Genomic DNA, 14,669 nt, shown 5'->3' on the forward strand with positions numbered 1-14,669 from the left:
TTGCACTTTTTTTTTTTTGCTTCAAGTTAATATTTTTGTGAAATTATGGCGGCCATCAATCGGCAACTCGAAAAACTCAAGAAATCAGTGGAAAATGGGAATTATTATGAAGCCCATCAGATGTATCGGACTGTTTGCAATCGGTTAGCATTCATCATAAATCGCTATATAATTAACTTAAGAAATCGATGAATATGATCTTTATTTAACATCATATTCTTTCCATCTTTATTAGGTATGTCAAACAGTCCAAATATGCTGACGCCATTGAACTTCTTTTTTCTGGCTCAGTAACACTTTTGAAGCATGGTCAAAGTGGTAGCGGCGCAGACTTGGCACGTTACCTTGTTGAAGCTTATACAGGTGGTCAGATTGAAGTAAACAATGAATCGAGGAGTAAGAGTCCAGTTAAAGAAAAAGGAATTGCATATACTAATAATGTGATAAATTAGAACGCATTTTTGAGATTTTGGAGATAATGCCATCTGAAGAACCAGGCCGTAAAATATTTATACAAGAAGCCATCGCGTAACTTTTCAGCATCAACTTTATATTACTTTACATTTTTTCTGACATATGTATTTCTCTATCTAATTTTGTTATTACTAGCTGGTCCGCAAAATTTGGGGAGAATCCTAACGGAGACTCAGAGTTCCATCATTTCCTTGGGAACCTATTATGGAAAGGTGAGAAAATACATCAGAATACTTGAAAGAAGGATATATCAAATTTATTCTACTTGCTCCCAAAACTTAGAAAAGAATTTCCAAGAAGCGGAGAGGCACTTCCTGCTTGGCACAGACGAGAGTGGCAGATTGTTGGGTAGTCTATTATTCGAGTGGGCCGAATTCGATAACAATATAGTACATGCCGCAAATTATCTTGCACCAGCAGTTTTGCAGTAAGTCAATACAATACAATAATTGCCTAATAATTTCCATGATTGTATATGTTTACCATTTACAGGCAACTTTCCATTAAGAATATTCGCGATGCAATTATCACCTTTGATACCTTCATTGCCTCGTGGAAAACGAAAGACCCCAATGTAATGCAAGCTAAATCCGTTGATTATAAACCTGCACCCGTTGATCCTGCAACTAAAGTTCCACTCTACCGAGAACCTTTGCTCAATTTCCTGCAACTACTTCTCTTTACCGTTCAACGTGACGCTGCCGATATGTTCAAAACATTACGAAATGCATACCAACAAGTATTAAGTCAAGAGCAACTTTATTCACAACTTCTGGATCGAATTGGTGAAACGTTCTTTGGAATTCAACCTCCCAGAAATCAGAATTTGTTCCAGGATTTATTTAGCAGTTTACTAGGTGGAGGAGGAAATATAGGCTCAGGTGCAAGTGCAGCAAGGCCTAGTGGAGGAAGACCTGCAATGGAACTGGATTGATTTTAGTAGACTGTAATGGGATCGCATTTAACTTTATTAATATTATAAAAATAAACACGAATTTCGACTTGAACATGATCACCTAAATGCTCTATTAAGCCTGACTTATTTCTAGGCACTGAACTTTTCTATCCAGTATCTTTCTCTTCTTTTACGTATATCCTTTATCGGGAAACTTGTTCGGCTAATTACGGGTGGAAAAGATTATATACACTACTTCGTCCAGTTCAGTATGGAGTATGGAGAGATGTACAATAAGTATAAAATGAAATGCTTAGCAAAATATCTGATATCTACAGATTCCTAAACACTCCACTTTGCAAGTCTTAGTCACTGTGAAAATATTCTTGAGCTATGGAGCAGGCTGTAGCTACAATAACTAAATGTTAGGGTGGCCAATCAAATAGATAAGAACTAATATTGGCCTGTTACTATATAATTTAAAATTTTATAGGACACGTAAATTTATTTTGTAACAGAATTAATAGTACCTAATGGTATGCTAAGTACTCGTCTAACTCTCGATGGTACACAACATTAATGTATGTAGTTTAGCACGGTAGAGCTCGCATAAAAAGAACACCAGAGCAAGAACAGGCTAGGCGCGAGGAGGATGCGATTAAGATCAAATCTTATCGCAATCTTGTCGATCAAGCCCTCCAACGTGTATGTCCATATTTGAATAACATTACTCTTTGATGATAAGATGGTATTGACTTTATCCTGAAATATAGTACCGATCCGAAGAGTATGGTGATGATTCTTTGGCCCTCACCACCAAGATCCTTGGTCAGAATCCAGATTTTTATACGATATGGAATTTTAGGAGAATGATCCTTTGTGCAATTCTTGAGCAAGCGTGAGTTGAGATTATATCTATTCATTTCGATTAGATACGATTTAAGAGCGAATCTCCCTACTCTGTAACTGCAGAATACAAGAGGAGAAGCAAAAGACATTCGAGAGGGAGCTCACTTTCTTAGCTCAAATAATCCGACTTAACCCAAAATCATACTGGATATTTAACCATCGTCGATGGTGTCTTCAGAATATGCCAACTCCAGACTGGGATCGTGAACTTATCCTGGTTGGAAAAATGCTTGATCTGGATGCAAGAAATTGTAAGATGATGCCTATATAACGAAAGATTAATGCAACTCACCCTTGTGAAATATATTTTAGTCCATGGTTGGGATTACAGACGATACATCATTCGGAATATGGAGTCTACTTCAACCTCTCAACCTGAACTTTTACGCTCCGAGTTTGATTACACGACGCAGAAGTTGGGGCAAAATTTTTCGAATTATTCTGCCTGGCATAATCGCAGTCGCCTATTACCGCGTATTGTCGAAGGAAAGTCAGAGAAAGAGAGAAGGGAAGTTGCTGACAAAGAATTTCAAATGGTGGAAAATGCTTTTTGGACTGACCCTGCAGATCAGAGCGCATGGTTTTATCACCTTTGGCTGATTTGGAGCAACAAAGAGTCGGGTAATATAGTAAATTGATCTCTATATATGGCGCTTATTCTTAATATTTCTACTAGTAATTGCGCCTGACACAATGGATCAAAAGGATATTGAAAAATTCAATGTGCGCACCTCGACACTCAGTCCTTGGTATTCCATGGATCATCTCACGCTTATTGATCGTGAGATTGGTATGATACGTAGGTTACTCGAAGAACTCGATACGGATAACGATACGGATAGTCGATGTATAATTTTTTTTTATTATTTAATATATTGCTATCATTAACTAATGGCATTTTCCTGACTTACCTAGGGCCATTGAAGGTTCTCGTAAATCTATTAGCACAACAGAAAATGCTGGATCACCAAGTAAACTCAGCAAGAGCTGAGGAAGCGCGAAAGATTTTAACCAAGTTGATGAAGCTAGATCAATATCGAAGACAATTGTATGAAGATATGACCAAAGAATGGCAAGAATAAATTCTTTACAAATCATATCAATCAAGTAACCGTATTCTGAATAATTATTATAATCTATACTCTGTTTGTAAACTGGAGTGCAAATTGGAGGAGAGGTATTTACGCCTACATTAGCTTAGAGCATTTCTTAAGTGATATAAACGTGTCCGAATTTATTTTAACAGATAAACTGGAATAATAAAACGGAGATTATTCAAATAAACCCGAGGTAAACAGCAAGAAATTTTAACTTATAAGCTTTCTTCATATTACTGATACATTTATCAACTCTAATTTATAATATTGATGCTAGTACTTCTAGAGCTACCTGACACAAGTTAATATCTGTGAGTGGTATCTTTAGGCAAACAAAGAAAAAATGAATCTCCTTGTTTAGTAATAGTCTTTGAGTTTTAACTCAACATACTTTTCATGGTGATTTAGCATCGAAATAGTCGTAGCCTTTCCACTTTTATTATTCATTAATATACAATTGGCAAGAGGCAATAATGCATTGTACCGGCTTGCTCAAACGATAAGCGTATTGGTATAGTAAAAGCTATTTACACAATAAATTATATTAGTAAAGCCGTTTATTTTTCGCTTGCACCAGGTTCGCCAGTTGAAACAGAGTTCTCTCTTGGGTAGAATCCAGAAAAAGTCGTGGCATACTCCGAAGGATTAGTTTCGTGAAGTCGGTTCTTCATCCGTAAACGACGATTAGAAATCACTTCTTCAGTTGCTAAATAAATAATTGGCACTAAGTTAATAAGTAAGTGAGGTTGAATAAGGATTTATACATTTCCCAGCGCGTTCCACTTTAACTTCCTTATTCAATTCTGCTATGTGATGAAATTTGTCTTCGAGTAATTTTCCCGCATCTTTGGCGCTTTTATACGACAAGAAACCATAACCCAAATAACGTTTCGTTTCTGGACACTATATAATTATCAAGAAAGTATTAGCGGAAAATAAATCTAAATAATAAGAAATATCTGCATACCCGTGTAAATTTATATTCAATTAAAGGCCCAAACTTTTCAAAATATGAAATAACAGAATGAGCATCGGATATTCTGTTAATACCATCCCAAACGCGAAAAAATATGCGAGGCGTTGTCATTCTATTGATGTTGAATGCACTTGATTTTATAAATACAAAAAGAGCGTGGTTATTATTCTGATTTTTTGACTGCTAATGTGACATTTGTTTACAAAATTTTCATACTCAGCTAGACTTCATTTTAAATTTTGAACATTGAAAGATTAAATGATTAACTGGGCAAAATGGTGAAAGCTTATCTACGCTATGAGCAGCGAGCATCTTTTGGTGTCGTCACGAGTGGAAGATCCAATGTTGTGCATGATGCTAACGGAAGACTTGCGGTGGCACCTGCACTTGAAGATGTTGTTTTGTGGGATTTAAAAAAGGGAACATTGGTAAGCTCTAAATACTCGAGAGCCAAAATAATTTTTTCTATTTGCTCAAAAGTTTTCTATTATAGATTGGCCGTTGGCATGATGCCGATAATAAAGCAGAGGTTACATGTATTGCACGAAGTCCAAACAACAAAGATTATGCTGTTGGGTAAGCTCCAAAAATCATAAATTTAAATTTCGGTAGAATGCTGATCTAAAGTATTTGATATTTAGTTATTCAGATGGTGCAATTCGGCTATGGAATATAGATTCGGGAATATCCACAGTACTATTCAATGGTCATCGTGGAGCTGTGACCGCACTTGCATTTGATAAGCTGGGTGCGCGTTTGGCATCCGGTGCAACTGATACGGATTTGATTGTATGGGATGTTGTAGGGGAAGTTGGATTATACAGGTATAATTTATTTCGAAATGGAGTATATGTTGTATGGATAACCAATTTTTCGTAAAAAGGATGCGTGGTCATAAGGACCAAGTAACCTGTATTCGTTTCCTCAATAATCCCCTCTCAATTGAAGAATTGAATGCCTCATCGTCCGAATATATACTTACTGCTTCCAAGGACACACTGCTTAAGTTATGGGATCTCTCCACCCAGCACTGTGTTGAGACTATTGTTGGTCATCGGAGTGAAGTATGGGCGTTTGATATTTCCCAAGATGGACGCAATATAGTAAGCGGTGGCGGTGACCATGAACTCTTTGTATGGCATTTGGATTGGGAGAGGGTGGAGAAAGTTAGCTCGAATGAAGAAACAAATGAGAAAGTTAGTACATTCGCCCTTTTTGTGGATAATTGTTTATAAAATTCACTGTCTTTTATTTTTTTAGTTGGAAAGATCATTCACGCTATATGGCCGGATCGAACGCCATAGTAAGGAGAGAGTCTCCGAAATACGCTTCCACTCTTCCCAGAAATTCCTAGGGGTGCAGGTTGCTGATAGATCAGTTGAAATTTTCCGGATACGCACTGAAGAGGAAATAAGGAAAAAGATGGCAAGGCGTAAAAAACGTCAACGTGAGAAGGCTCAGAAAAAAGGAAAATCTGACAAAGAAAAAGAAGAGGAGAATATGCAAGTGGATGGGGAAGAGGGCGATGAGAATATCGCAGCCTCGGATGAAATTGCACCATATCAAATTATAAGAACGCCCGCAAAGGTGCGGTCATTTGATTTTGCACCCGTCCAGGAGGGAGAGAGGAGTGGATTTATTAAAGTTCTAGTTGCGCTTATGAACAACTCCTTAGAAGTTTATAATGTTGCTCTCCCACCCAAGAGTAAATCCGAAGAAATCCCAGACCCAAGCAAGATTTACTCTGTAGATTTACAGGGTCATCGTTCGGATATTCGAACAGTATCACTGAGTTCAGATGATGAGCTTCTTTGCACCGCTTCTAATGGTAATACTTTTACTTTTTCGATTTCTGATTTCCCAGGACATAGTGACTGATGTCTTCTCACCATTGGTTATCAAGGGCTGCTAAAAGTTTGGAATGTCAAAGCAAATACGTGTATTCGTACAATCGAATGTGGTTATGCTTTATGTAGTACATTTTTGCCAGGCAATCGACACGTATGTTAATACAGTATTAGTACATAGAGATAGCTTCTCATAGTATTTTTAATATTCTAACAGATCCTCATTGGCACCAAAAGCGGAGACCTCGAGCTATTTGATATCGCCTCTTCGTCTCTAGTTGAGTCTATCCATGCACACGAAGGGGCTATTTGGTCAATGCAAGTTCGCCCCGACAAGCGTGGTTTGGTAACAGGAAGTGCAGATAAAGATGTAAAATTTTGGGACTTCAATATGATTGAGGAGAATGTCGAAAAAAACGCGGTAAGTAGCACACATTCGTTTAGTAGTCGAACAGAATGATTAAATATTACCATAGGCTTCTAAGAAACGATTAACTCTGGTGCATATAAGAACGCTTAAAATGTCGGATGATGTGTTGTGCGTGCGCTATAGCCCAAATCAAGATTTAATCGCCGTCTCGTTGCTAGATTCGACTGTCAAGGTGTTTTACCATGACACATTGAAATTTTATTTGTCTCTCTATGGTCATAAGGTATAGCCTAAATATATTAAGTAACTGTGGTTTTTTGTATCGTATGCGCTAAGCTCATAATTCAATTTATTAGCTTCCCGTGCTCTCAATGGATATATCTTCTGATAACGGTCTTCTTGTAACGTGCTCAGCAGATAAAAATGTCAAAATATGGGGGCTTGACTTCGGAGACTGCCATAAATCTATCTTTGCCCACCAGGAAAGCATAATGTGTGTACAATTTGTATGGGGAACTCATTATTTCTTCACAGTCAGTAAAGATAGGACGATTAAGTATTGGGATGGAGACAAGGTAACTACATATAGTATTAAGTCAATTCGGATGCCCTGTTTAACCCTTCCGCTGTGAATAAGTTTGAAAATATCATGAAGTTGGAAGGCCACCATGGTGAAATATGGGCATTAGCCGTTGGCAAACATGGAAATTTCATAGTATCGGCTTCACATGATCGATCAATTCGGATATGGGAGAGGACGGAAGAGCAGGTAATAGGAGTGATTCAAATAATATTGAAAAGTACTCTTTTATACTAAACAATCCTTATAGCTTTTCCTCGAGGAAGAACGTGAAAAGGAGCTCGAAGAACTTTATGAATCTTCACTCGCTAACACTTTGGAAAAGACTGGAATTGATGATACGGGTGAAGTTGGTGCAGCTGGAAAACGTACTATGGAAACTCTTAAAGCCGGTGAGCGGATCATTGAGTCGATCGAAGTTGCCGATGAAGAGCGAAATGAGTGGGAGGTCTATAATGAGCTTCGCGCAAAAGGCCAAAATCCTCCTCCGCCCCAAAGAAATCCAATCCTCTTGGCCATGGGTGATCTTACACCTGAACAGTATGTCTTACGTACTATCGAAAAAGTGCGATCAAGCGAATTGGAAGAGGCACTGCTGGTTCTGCCGTTTGATAAAGTGATTTCGCTACTGGGCTATCTAAATGAATGGATACGTAGAGAGTGGAGTATACCACTTGCATGTAGAATTTTATTTTATTTATTACGAGTACACCATCACCAAATTGTGGCAAATCGCGTGATGCGTCCTAGGTTGGATGCAATTCGGGGCCATCTACGCAGTGCATTACAGCGACAAAAGGTATACATTTTGCATCCACCATTATGGGCTGATTATTATTTTATTAACATCTTTTTATGATAAAAGGATGTAATTGGTTATAATTTAGCAGCGCTGAAATATATACGTGGGGAACTGGAAGCGCAAGGGACAGCAGAGTTCTTTGATGACAAAATGGTCGAGGAAACGATGACGAAAAAACGAAAATTCGTTACAATTACCGCTTCTTAATTGTTTATTAAATACTATTAAAATATATAGACTATCATGAATATGAGTCCAATTTTGTTCTCTTCTCTTCATTTTATTTCGCAAGGTTAAAAAATAAAAACTTTTTATTTCTCAATAATACTCTACTCAGTCTAAATATCGAAACCGGTGTTTATTGTTAAGATTTCCCGTTCACAAGAGGGTTTATGGAAGGGGTTATCTTTTTTAAACATGCGATTTCGATTGTTTAGCCTCAATTATCGGGAGCGCTCGGGGGAATATTCGGACGGACCAATAATTAGAAATGTAAACAAAAGAAAATCAGCTCAGGCAGAGCAATATAAAGGGATCTGACCCATTTTCACCTTTTTCACTCCTTTACACCTCCTCCTCTTCTCTATCCTCTTACTAATATCATCCCCACTCCTACATTATGTCTGGACAAAAAGACGCTAAGTCATTCGCCGTCGACTTCTTGATGGGTGGTGTTTCCGCCGCTGTCTCCAAGACCGCCGCTGCCCCCATTGAGCGTGTTAAGCTCCTTATCCAGAACCAGGATGAGATGATTAAGCAGGGCCGTCTCTCGACCCCCTACAAAGGTATTGGTGAGTGCTTCTCCCGCACCATCAAGGAGGAGGGTGTCTACTCGTTGTGGCGTGGAAATCTTGCCAACGTTATCCGTTACTTCCCTACCCAGGCCCTTAACTTCGCTTTCAAGGTAAAGTATTGATAATGTAAACAAACTCGTTTTATTATTCTCTGATGTTTATATGAACGCATACTAGGATCACTTCAAGCGCATGTTCGGTTACAAGAAGGATAAGGATGGTTACTGGAAGTGGTTCGCCGGTAACTTGGCCTCTGGTGGTGCTGCCGGTGCTGCCTCCCTCACCTTCGTCTACTCCCTCGACTACGCCCGTACCCGTCTTGCCAACGACGCCAAGTCTGCTAAGAAGGGTGGTGAGCGCCAGTTCAATGGTCTCATTGATGTCTACCGCAAGACCCTCAAGACCGATGGTATCCTTGGTCTCTACCGTGGATTCAACATCTCTTGCGTTGGTATCATCGTGTACCGCGGTCTCTACTTCGGTATGTACGACTCGCTCAAGCCTGTTTTGCTTGTCGGTGCTCTCCAGGACAACTTCCTTGCCTCCTTCCTCCTCGGCTGGGGTATCACTATTGGTGCTGGTCTTGCTTCTTACCCCATCGATACCGTCCGTCGTCGCATGATGATGACTTCCGGCGAGGCTGTCAAGTACAAGTCCTCCCTCCAGGCCTTCCAGCAAATTGTTGCTCAGGAGGGTACCAAGTCCCTCTTCAAGGGTGCCGGTGCCAACATTCTCCGCGCTATTGCTGGTGCTGGTGTGCTCGCTGGTTACGATCAGCTACAGATGATCTTCTTCGGCAAGAAGTTCTCTGGCGGCTCTGGTTAAATGATCTTTACAAAATGATAACACATTGCTTTTTATCTTCAAGTTTTGTTAGACCTTTTTTTAGATTTATTTCCATGTATTTAAACGATTTTTTTAGACTTTCTCAAGGGTGCTTACTTTTGTGCAAAAATAATATTTATTGATCTAAAATTTAGAGAGTCTAAATCACTCTATTTCCAGAAATCGCTTCGATGTCAGAGCTGATAAAAGATTTGGATTATTTGGTGTTACCCTGTTGTTTGGCCGAGGTGTGCCAGTCACATATTTGAACCAGCTCCTTAAATCATTGTATTATGACTGTATTTATTAATATTAAATGAGAAGAGACATGGAGCGTTATCCATCAGTTGATAAACCAAAATCCAAACTCTTTCTTCATCGCTCCAAGTTTGATTCTACAAATTCAACTTGTAATCATATTATAAAGGAACATCCTTTCAATTATGAGGTAACCTTTTTCTTTAACAATGTTGGCATGTGTATTTTAATGGTAATTTTGATAGCTTGAGGTTATTCTTCCAGCAGAACAGGAGCTACCTGTATGGGTAGCAGAAATTTTGGAACCTGTATTCTACTACAAAGTTAAAATGCCGCTTTCTCATTTGATTACAATGTCATTTAAAAATGATTATTTGCGAAGAGGTATATTTGCGTTTATTTGATAATTTATATCTGTTTACAAAGCCATATACATATACATCTTAGGTCATGTGTTTGCGCATAGTATTGGCGGTCGGATAGATATAGATGATATTGTTGTTTTGGATGGAGATGGTAAGATTATCTTGCTTCAAATGTTTTCAAATATTATACTAAGTCATTTGGAACTATTATTTTAGGTAAATTAACTCTTTCGTTGTCAAAGGACACGTACGAATCTCTTGGTTTAACCGGAAAACCTTCGAAATTTGGACGTCAGAAGTTTGGTAAATTACTTGTATTAATGCTTTGATGCATTAACCATATGTTAATGTTTTTTATTTAATGAAGTTGTTATTATTGATTTACTTGAAAAATCCATGATTCCCGGGAAAAACGGGTATGAGAGGGTTCAGTGGTGTTTTGAGAACACGTTTACTCAAGAGCTAGAATTTTACATAGCATTTGTCAACCCAGGTACTCTCTACTTCTTATTCATTAAGTTACAGACTAATTGAATTTATATCAAAACTATCTAGCTACCAGCAAAACAGAAGAAATGCAATTTCCCTCTAACTTCAAATCGGAAAAAGTACAGCTAAATACAACGTATAGGACTCTAAATGACATATTTGTACCGGATATGAACTCATTGCTTTTGACTTCGGAAGACGACAAAAGCTGGCGGCGAAATGCCATGGAAGCTTATGAATGGATGGCAATGGCGAGTCTTGGTTCTCCAAGGTGAATATTACTTTATATACACTTCCAATTTTTACTGGATACTAATGCGAGCTTTATGCGTATATTAATAGGATTTGCCTAATTGATAAGGTCGATCCATTTGTATCCGTGTACCAACCCCCTTCTAATTCTACGCATCAAAATGTGACAAGCGTGCGGTGGAAAGGACTAATTCCTCCGCAAATTGTAGTTCAACTTTTAGACTCGTGTCGGTATGAATCTTTTCATCATTCTAGGTTAGAATACTTAATAATGGATTTTCCCCTTAGTCAATATATCCACACTCGACCATGGATTAGTATAAATATTTGGGGTTTTAAAGATTCTCCTTTTTCATGGCGAGGGAGTGAGCATGGTTACCTAGTTAACGGTGAAAATAACTACAGTATTATGCTCCTTCCTCGAGAAGACTACGTTATATTTCAGCAATTAGGTGCATACGACACGTTTTCTTAAAACTCAGAATTGAACTATATCAAATTTTGCATTTAATAAACAAATTCCGTTGTGGCACAGCGCTAATCAACTCGAAAACAAAATTTCATTTGTCTCTTATCATATACCGCTCCTTGTTCTTTACCGGAATATTTTAAGGCAGATGTCTTTGGAACCTGGTAATGATAAGAGCGCGACAGCCAAAACGATTAATAATGACAATATCAACTTACTTTCCTGTTTCTGGTCATTTCAATATTAAGATAACCTTACCATTCTTATTGTTGGGAATGGTGGTCGCGAGCATGCCCTTGCTTGGCGCCTTGCGCATTCAAAGCTTGTAAAAAGAATTTTTGTTGCACCAGGTAAAAGAATAATATCTTTGTTTTTGGAAATGAAATTTTTTTCTCAGTGTTCTTTTCATAATTATTCTTCTTATTTCAAAGGCAATGGAGGAACTGCATCGGGTATTCCTAAAGTATCCAACGTTAACATCGGGGTCTCTGACTTTGCCGAGCTTGTGAAGTTTGCAATTGAAAATAATGTTAGTAGGATCATTATTATATAAATTCTTTCTCTTGTTTTAAGTATACCTATCATTAGGTCAATTTAGTTGTTCCTGGCCCGGAACAACCTCTCGTCGAGGGTATCCAAGGCCATTTCCGCAAAGGTATAATTTTCGAGGATTATTCGATGTATCTATTATCATTTAACATCGTTCTATTTCTTTGTGTAGTCGGTATCAACTGCTTCGGGCCTTCTCCTAAGGCTTCCATGATGGAGGGATCTAAGGCTTTCTCCAAGGAGTTCATGAAGAGACATCGTATCCCCACAGCAACTTACGAGGTAACGAGAGGAGATGGATTCGTTTAAACCTGTAGAATATAATACCTAGCATTCTTATACTCTAGACCTTCACCGATTACGAATCGGCCAAAGCTTATATTGAAACCATTTCTCACCCGATTGTATTGAAGGTATAATGCATGAATTCTTTAAATGGGAATACCATTATTACAGCTTACATTTACTTTCTTGTATAGGCATCTGGTCTGGCTGCTGGAAAAGGGGTTCTAATTCCAACTAGCAAAGAAGAAGCATTGCAAGGTATCAAAGAAATCATGCAGGACCGCGTTTTCGGAGCTGCTGGTGATGAGGTGGTGATTGAAGAGTTCCTTGAAGGAGAGGAGCTAAGTGTGTTAGCTTTCTCTGATGGTTACACAGTTGTGGCTCTACCACCAGCTCAAGATCACAAGAGAGCATTCGATGGCGATCAAGTATAGTTCCTCAATCACTCTCTGATATTTTTTGGGATATTCTAAACTGAATATGTATAAGGGACCAAATACTGGCGGCATGGGATGCTATTGCCCTACCCCCATCGGCACTCCTGAACTTGTTGAGGAAATCAAACGTACTATCCTCCAACCGACGATCGATGGCATGCGGAGGGATGGTTTCCCATTTGTCGGCATGCTCTTTACCGGTCTTATGCTTACTACATCTGGCCCGAAAGTTCTCGAATACAATGTACGTTTCGGTGATCCGGAAACTGAGGTGGTTCTGCCGCTATTAACAGAAGACACGGATTTAGCCGAGGTTATGCTAGTGAGTGCTTTTTATATATATCTTAAAAAACTTGCTTATTCATTTATCCTTCTCGAAAGGCATGCTGTGAGGGCCGACTTGATTCCGTCCAAGTTGCGACCAAGTCTGGTTTCTCCGCGGCAACCGTCATCATGGCCTCAGGTGGTTACCCGGGAAATTATTCCAAAGGTAAAGATATCACCATCGGAAACATACCACAGGATGTGATAGTTTTCCACGCGGGAACAACTGAATCAAATGGACGACTCATTACCTCGGGCGGGCGAGTTCTCGCGGTTTCTGCAGTTGCATCTTCTCTTCGCGAAGCCGTGGATAAAGCTTATCAGGGTGTGAAAGTAATCCATTTCGACCAGGCAATGTATCGCCAGGACATTGCTCACCGGTAAATACGGGCGTATAATACTTATAATTAGAATCTTGTGCAAACCCATTATATTTTTCACGTAGTGCGTTTAAGCATGCTGAAGGTTCCCAAAAAGGACTCACATACGCTGCCGCTGGCGTTTCCGTCGATGCGGGAAACTTTTTGGTAGAAAAAATTAAGCCCCTTGTGAAGGCGACGCGTCGTGTTGGCACTGACTCGGATATTGGCGGTTTCGGCGGTCTCTTCGATCTTAAAGCGGCCGGTTTCGTTGATCCGATCTTAGTATCTGCTACAGACGGCATTGGAACAAAGCTTATTATCGCCCACAAAATGGGTATCCATGATACTGTCGGCATTGATTTGGTGGCAATGAATGTCAATGATGTGGTGGTACAAGGCGCAGAGCCGCTCTTTTTCCTGGATTATTATGCTTGTGGAAAATTGGAGGTCGATGTAGCGCGCGATTTTGTTGCCGGCGTGGCTAAAGGTTGTCTCGAATCGGGATGCGCTCTCATTGGTGGCGAAACAGCCGAGATGCCAAGCCTATACACACCTGGAGAATATGATGGTGCTGGATTTGTAGTAGGAGCTGTTGAACGCAGCAATATCCTTCCTCAAGAGGATATCAAGACTGGCGACCTTGTCTTGGGTCTTGCTTCGTCGGGCTTGCACTCGAACGGATTTTCATTAGTGCGCAAAGTCGTTGCCAAAGTAGGGGATAACTATCATGCTCCGTGCCCGTGGAATCCAAGCACCTCTTTGGGAGAGGCACTATTAGTACCGACTCGAATTTACGTCAAGCAACTTTTACCTCCAATTAAGCGTGGTCTTATTAAGGCTATGTCCCATATCACTGGTGGAGGTTTTATAGATAATATTCCAAGGGTTCTTCCAAAGAACCTTGGTGTGACGGTGGACGCAACGAAGTGGGAACTTCCTCCAGTTTTCAAATGGCTTAAACAGAATGGACAAATCCCTGCCGGTAGATATGTTAATTTAGTTTATCCATTAATTACTTTTATTTACCTTTAGATTTTTCTCATAGTTGAAATGGCCCGTACTTTCAATTGTGGTATTGGAATGGTGCTCGTCGTTGAGCCATCCAAAGTAGCTGAACTTAAAGCGATGCTCCATCAGGCGGGTGAACAGGTATATGATCTCGGAGAAGTGATAGAAGTCGGCGATAAAGAATCTGTTCAAATGCTGGGAATGGAGCAAGCATGGGGTGCATAGAAAATACAAAATATTTTTTGTTATAGTATGAATATGAATAGGCTGTGAAATAGAAAGTTAATAAATATATTGGTCAC

The 14,669-nt window shown here is 39.3% G+C and overlaps 7 protein-coding genes across 7 annotated transcripts; 6 read left to right on the plus strand and 1 right to left on the minus strand.

The window, feature by feature from the left end:
- Positions 1-45: 45 nt before the first annotated feature.
- On the plus strand, positions 46-1,408 carry VTP21DRAFT_1689 (uncharacterized protein; the record flags this gene model as incomplete). Its single annotated transcript, XM_069391803.1, has 6 exons — positions 46-143; positions 236-396; positions 453-528; positions 610-686; positions 757-901; positions 967-1,408. 6 exons carry the CDS (start codon positions 46-48, stop codon positions 1,406-1,408), a joined length of 999 nt encoding a protein of 332 aa, XP_069251026.1.
- A 494-nt stretch (positions 1,409-1,902) lies between these two features.
- VTP21DRAFT_1690 (uncharacterized protein) lies at positions 1,903-3,360 on the plus strand (the record flags this gene model as incomplete). Its single annotated transcript, XM_069391805.1, has 7 exons — positions 1,903-1,905; positions 1,964-2,074; positions 2,143-2,267; positions 2,342-2,529; positions 2,591-2,899; positions 2,955-3,125; positions 3,194-3,360. 7 exons carry the CDS (start codon positions 1,903-1,905, stop codon positions 3,358-3,360), a joined length of 1,074 nt encoding a protein of 357 aa, XP_069251027.1.
- A 572-nt stretch (positions 3,361-3,932) lies between these two features.
- On the minus strand, positions 3,933-4,462 carry VTP21DRAFT_1691 (uncharacterized protein; the record flags this gene model as incomplete). The annotated part of the gene is made up of 3 exons (XM_069391806.1): positions 3,933-4,081; positions 4,140-4,278; positions 4,343-4,462. 3 exons carry the CDS (start codon positions 4,460-4,462, stop codon positions 3,933-3,935), a joined length of 408 nt encoding a protein of 135 aa, XP_069251028.1.
- Positions 4,463-4,626: 164 nt separating this feature from the next.
- Positions 4,627-8,157, plus strand: VTP21DRAFT_1692 (uncharacterized protein; the record flags this gene model as incomplete). Its single annotated transcript, XM_069391807.1, has 12 exons — positions 4,627-4,779; positions 4,845-4,927; positions 4,993-5,175; positions 5,235-5,547; positions 5,612-6,179; positions 6,255-6,352; positions 6,416-6,619; positions 6,675-6,851; positions 6,925-7,143; positions 7,206-7,337; positions 7,399-7,947; positions 8,014-8,157. The coding sequence occupies 12 exons, from the start codon at positions 4,627-4,629 to the stop codon at positions 8,155-8,157; spliced, it is 2,823 nt and encodes a 940-aa protein (XP_069251029.1).
- A 412-nt stretch (positions 8,158-8,569) lies between these two features.
- Positions 8,570-9,569, plus strand: VTP21DRAFT_1693 (uncharacterized protein; the record flags this gene model as incomplete). Its single annotated transcript, XM_069391808.1, has 2 exons — positions 8,570-8,854; positions 8,922-9,569. The coding sequence occupies 2 exons, from the start codon at positions 8,570-8,572 to the stop codon at positions 9,567-9,569; spliced, it is 933 nt and encodes a 310-aa protein (XP_069251030.1).
- Positions 9,570-10,156: 587 nt separating this feature from the next.
- On the plus strand, positions 10,157-11,408 carry VTP21DRAFT_1694 (uncharacterized protein; the record flags this gene model as incomplete). Its single annotated transcript, XM_069391809.1, has 7 exons — positions 10,157-10,211; positions 10,275-10,343; positions 10,409-10,495; positions 10,560-10,685; positions 10,748-10,952; positions 11,024-11,164; positions 11,222-11,408. The coding sequence occupies 7 exons, from the start codon at positions 10,157-10,159 to the stop codon at positions 11,406-11,408; spliced, it is 870 nt and encodes a 289-aa protein (XP_069251031.1).
- A 142-nt stretch (positions 11,409-11,550) lies between these two features.
- VTP21DRAFT_1695 (uncharacterized protein) lies at positions 11,551-14,592 on the plus strand (the record flags this gene model as incomplete). Its single annotated transcript, XM_069391810.1, has 11 exons — positions 11,551-11,566; positions 11,651-11,752; positions 11,834-11,931; positions 11,991-12,057; positions 12,124-12,233; positions 12,299-12,364; positions 12,431-12,664; positions 12,726-12,995; positions 13,055-13,377; positions 13,443-14,341; positions 14,405-14,592. The coding sequence occupies 11 exons, from the start codon at positions 11,551-11,553 to the stop codon at positions 14,590-14,592; spliced, it is 2,373 nt and encodes a 790-aa protein (XP_069251032.1).
- Positions 14,593-14,669: the final 77 nt, after the last annotated feature.

The sequence above is a fragment of the Calcarisporiella thermophila genome (assembly GCF_041956535.1).
Source record: "Calcarisporiella thermophila strain CBS 279.70 unplaced genomic scaffold VTP21scaffold_12, whole genome shotgun sequence".
NCBI classification, from domain to species: Eukaryota; Fungi; Calcarisporiellomycota; class Calcarisporiellomycetes; order Calcarisporiellales; family Calcarisporiellaceae; genus Calcarisporiella; species Calcarisporiella thermophila.